This window comes from Microtus ochrogaster, chromosome 4 (genome assembly GCF_000317375.1).
Source record: "Microtus ochrogaster isolate Prairie Vole_2 chromosome 4, MicOch1.0, whole genome shotgun sequence".
NCBI classification, from domain to species: Eukaryota; Metazoa; Chordata; class Mammalia; order Rodentia; family Cricetidae; genus Microtus; species Microtus ochrogaster.
The window spans coordinates 44,195,132-44,200,188 of NC_022011.1; the positions used below are offsets into that span (position 1 = coordinate 44,195,132).

The 5,057-nt window shown below is 54.6% G+C and overlaps 1 protein-coding gene across 1 annotated transcript in view; it reads left to right on the forward strand.

The window, feature by feature from the left end:
• The window catches only part of Ttc16 (tetratricopeptide repeat domain 16), a 15,786-nt gene that overhangs the window by 5,023 nt on the left and 5,706 nt on the right, over positions 1-5,057 (forward strand). The window contains exons 5-9 of the mRNA XM_005346716.2: positions 482-582; positions 662-791; positions 2,332-2,546; positions 3,575-3,819; positions 3,926-4,067. Of these exons, the coding sequence (XP_005346773.1) occupies positions 482-582; positions 662-791; positions 2,332-2,546; positions 3,575-3,819; positions 3,926-4,067 (833 nt within the window). The remainder of the gene's footprint in view (positions 1-481; positions 583-661; positions 792-2,331; positions 2,547-3,574; positions 3,820-3,925; positions 4,068-5,057) is intronic.

The window sequence follows — 5,057 nt, forward strand, 5'->3', positions numbered from 1 at the left end:
TTGTCACCCACCGTCCTGCTGTGTCTCTGCTGTCACCCACCGTCCTGCTGTCACCCACACTGTCCCACTGTCTCTGCTGCTGTCACCCACTGTCCCACTGTCTCTACTGTCACCCACCGTCCTGCTGTGTCTCTGCTGTCACCCACCATCCTGCTGTGTCTCTGTTGTCACCCACCGTTCTGCTGTGTCTCTGCTGTCACCGACTGTCCTGCTGTGTCTCTGCCGCTGTCACTCACCATCCTGCTGTGTCTCTGCTGTCACCCACTGTCCTGCTGTGTCTCTGCTGTCACCCACTGTCCTGCTGTGTCTCTGCTGTCACCCACTGTCCTGCTGTGACTCTGCTGCTGTCACCCACTGTCCCGCTCTGTCTCTGCTCAGCTCTGCATCTCTTTCCATCCTTGTCTCTTGGAGTCTGTTCAGGTCTCTCCCTGTCCTCTGCCAGCGGTGGAGTCCCCAGAGCTGACAGTGCCCGTCTCCTCAGGGCCAGTGCTTGTACGAGCTGTGTGACTTCCAGGAAGCCCTGTATGTCTTCTTGCAAGCCTCTGACCTCCAGCCCCAGAACCCTTCCTTCAGTTACCGCTGGTGAGTGTGACATGCTGGCCCCCCTCCCCACAGCCTCTTACTGTCCCAGGCTGAGTGCACCCCTGCCCTCTGCCCCCAGCATAGCCTGCCTGCTGGCCCTCAATCGACATCAGGACTGCCTCTCACTCGTCACCAGGGAGGTGAAGCAGGGCAGGGCCAGTGCCGATGTCTACATCCTCCGGGCCCGGATCTACAACTTCTTCCAGAAGGTAGTGCACAGTGGGCAGGGCAGGCGTGTGGCCCCCAGTATGCCCAAAGATTATAGAGGAGGCAAGGCCAGCTGGAAGTCTTATCCCTGGGGACCCTGCCTGCTAAGGTAGCTGTCCTTCATCACTCAGGCCTGGCTCTGTGCCAGACTGTACTAGTCTCCATGGTAACCACAAAAGGGGTGGGGAGTGAGTATGTCACACTATCCCTGTGTCTTCAGAGCTCTGGACTGAGACATGGGTCCTGGGGATCCAAGCTGTGTTCCTCAAGCCTGTGTAGGAAGCATCTACTGACTGAGCCCTGGATGTGTGGCATCCAGGACACTGTAGACATTAGAGATGCAGAGTCCTTCCTGCCTTCCTTCCGTGCTCTCTGTTCGTTCTTTCTTTTTTCTGGGGGAGGGGTAAGGAGGAGGGTCTTTCGGCTTTTTTCTGAGACAATGCTGTCTTGGAGCTCATTCTGTAGATCAGGCTGGTCTCTAATTCAGAGATTCTTCTGCCTCTGCTGGGATTAAAGACGTGGGTCACTAGGCCTGGTATCCTGCTTTCTTTTCTTATTTACACAGTGGAAAGTTGTAAAGCTCCGTGACTCCCTGCTGGGCCCAGCAGGGGCACAGAGTGTACAGGGGACAGCTTGGGGACAAGGGATGCTGGGTCACAGGTTAAGAAGAACGTAGGCAGAGAGGAGGGGCCTGCAGTCTTCTGGGAGAGAGTGTTCCCTGGGGCAGGGAACCTCTAGGGGATGGCTCCCGCTGCGGAAACTGTCAGCTGGAGGAGGCAGAGTGCTAGAGGAGGGGAGAAGGGCTGGGGAGAGGGTCCTGCGGTACTGACGTAGTGGGAGGGAAGAGCTCCGGAGCAGGGCAGCATTCCAGGTGAGCTGGGTGTTGGCAACAAGGTGGGGAGGGCCAGAGAGGAAGGAGGGGCCAGGCAAGGAGGGAGCGTGGCTGAGTAAGGCTACCCAGACAGGCTCTGGTCAGGGCCTGGGCTTCAGTGTGCCGGTGATGACTCAAAGGCACGAGTGTATCCATCATCACGCTTTATTGCTGACTCACACCCCCACTCATGTCCTGTGTGCGGCTATGCCAAACCCAAGACTGCTGGGAACCCTTGGAGGAAGGTGAATGATTGAGCAAGGCCACACAGCCAGCTCTCCAGCCTGAGCCCAATCAGCCACTCCCTCCCACCATTGCCCAGTCCTCCCAGTGTCCCCTCCAGCCAGTTACCCAAAGGAGAATGGGGTGCTTGCTAAGAATGTGGAGCGACTGGCCAACCTGCACAGCTGCAGAAGGCAGGAGTCTGCCTAGGGATGTGCTCTGCCTGTACCCAGACTGGGGTCAAGGAGGTTCCACCTGGGAAGGAGCTGTTAATGTTGAGGCTGGGGGTGGATTTTCCCCCAGTGCTTCCTTCCTCGTGAAAAATGTAGAACAACATTGCAGGGGACACAGGAGGGATGGAGTGAAGCTAACTTGTCACCTAGAGGCCTGCCCTTCTTTACCCCCTACTGGGATAGTATCACCTCAGCATGCCACCCTTCCACCTGCAGCCCAAGCTCTGCTATCAGGACCTTCGAAGCGCCCTGCTCTTCGATCCCAAGCACCCACAGGCCAAAGGGCTACTCCAGATGATGGTGAACCAGGCCAAGCAGTCCTTTCAAGATGCTAGCATCCTGGCCGTGCAGGGCAAGCTGCACCGTGCACTGAAGCGTATCTGCTGTGCCATTGAGAACAACCCCCTGGACCCCAACCTCTTCCTCTTCCGGTACCAGGGTGGAGAGGGGCTGCTCCTCCTGCAAATCTGTCGTGTGGTCTCCAAAGAGTCTCTGGCCCTCCCCAGGCTTCAGTTTCTCTCTAGTGCCAGGAACCTTCACCTGCCTTCAGCTGGGGTCCTGGCACCATCGAGGTGGTCTCCCAGTACCCCAGCCAGGCCTGCTGAGTAGTTCATGCTCAGAGGGTATGAGATTAGGGGTTGTATCTGGTCCCTCAAGAATTTGGTGCCATTCAATCTCCCTAATTCTGTGTTTTCTCATCTAAACACTTGGCTAAAGTGTGTGCGTACAAAGGCCTGAACAGGGCACGTGAGATGGCTCAGTGTGTAGAGTAGGTTGCAGAACAAGCCTGTCGACCTGAGTTCAAGTCCCAGGACCTGTATAAATGTGGGCGGAGAAGCCGGGCGATGGTGGCGCACGCCTTTAATCCCAGCACTCGGGAGGCAGAGGCAGGCGGATCTCTGTGAGTTCGAGACCAGCGTGGTCTACAGAGCTAGTTCCAGGACAGGCTCCAAAGCCACAGAGAAACCCTGTATCAAAAAAACCAAATGTGGGCGGAGAAGCCGGGCGATGGTGGCGCACGCCTTTAATCCCAGCACTCGGGAGGCAGAGGCAGGCGGATCTCTGTGAGTTCGAGACCAGCGTGGTCTACAAGACCTGTTTCCAGGACAGGCTCCAAAGCCACAGAGAAACCCTGTCTCGAAAAAAACAAAAAAAAAAAAAACAAAAAAAAATGTGGGTGGAGAGAACTGACTCCACAAAGTTGTCCTGAACATAGAGGCTTGCACATAGCTCTTCCCAAAATGGGAAACTGTGCTTAAGAAGTAAAAGATGCTGGTGACTGCTGATTATCCTGGCAGCAACTCGGCCAGCACCAAATCAGGCCTGGGGCTTGAGGCAGAATTCATGGCTATAGTCAAAGGTCATGGATTGAAGGCCCAGGGTGGGCAGTGGCTTTCTAGTCAAGTGGGATGCGTTGGTCCTTGTGTCTGCCTGCTACCTGCCATGTCCACCACCATAGGGGGACCATGTACAGACGGCTCCAGCAATTTGACCCAGCTGTGGAAGACTTCCTGAAGGCGCTGGACATGGTGACTGACAGCCAGGACAGCCTGGTGCAGAAGGCACAGCGCCAGCTGCTGCTGACCTACAATGACTTTGCTGTGCACTGCTACACCCAGGGCTCCTATCAGGAGGGCGTGCTGCTGCTGAACAAGGCGATCAGGGACGAGCAGAACGAGAAGAGCCTGTACATCAACCGTGGGGGTGAGCTGGGTGGTCAGGCCCCTGAGAACGTCCGAGGTGGCCAGATTGGGTCCTGGTTTAGCTCCAGGAGTTGGGGATGCACTCAGTCCTTGCCCTCGGGTCCTAGACTGCTTCTTCCAGCTGGGCAACCTGGCCTTCGCGGAGGCAGACTACAAGCAGGCACTGGCACTGAGCCCGCAGGATGAGGGAGCCAACCTACGCATGGGTGTGCTGCAGGAGAAGATGGGATTCTGTGAGCAGATGCGCAGGTGTCTGGGGGTGGGGAGGGGTGTGGCCAGGGAGGGTAGCAGGCAGGGTTCACCAGAAGTTTTATTCCATCGTCACCACAAATAGTTTCATTTGATGATATTAGAAATTAAGCTTTTTAATGAAAAAATTAAATATTCAATAACGTATGATTCAGAATGACTTTTTTTGTTTGGTTTTGAGACAGTTTCTTTGTGTAGCCCTGGCTGTCCTGGAATTAGCTCTGTAGATCAGGCTAGCCTTGAACTCACCGAGCTCTTCCCACCTCTGCCTCCAGAATACTGGGATTAAAGGTGTGTGCCACCACCAGCAGCCTTAGAATGTATTTCAAAGGCCTGCCTACCTGCCCATGAGCCTCCCTCTAGATTCCTCCAGGACTTAGGTTGATTTCCAGCACCCACGTGGTAACTCACAGCCATCTGTTACCCCAGTCCCAAGTGATCAGGCGTGTAAATGGTTCCCAAACATACATGCAGGCAAAATACCCATACACATTTTGAAAACTGTTAGCACTGGATGTAGTGACCCACACCTTTATTTAATACTAGTGCTTGGGGGCTGGAGAGATGGCTCAGAGGTTAAGAGCACTGGCTGCTCTTCCAGAGGTCCAGAGTTCAATTCCCAGCAACCACATGGTGGCTCACAGCCATCTGTACTGAGATCTGGCGCCCTCTTCTGGCGTGCAGGCATATATCGAGACACAATGTTGTATACATAATAAATAAATAAATCTTTTTAAAAAAATACTAGTGCTTGGGAGGCAGAGACGGGTGCATCTGAGAGTTTAGGCCAGCCTGGTCTACATATCAAATTCCAGTAAAGCCAAGACTACACAGTGCGACCCTGTTTTACCCTGTCTTGAGAAATAAAACAAAGCCAGGCAGTGGTGGTGCCTGCCTTTAATCCCAGTTCAAGGCCAGCCTGGTCTACAAGTTAGTTCCAGGACAGGCTCCAAAGCTACAGAGAGAGAGAGAGAGAGAGAGAGAGAGAGA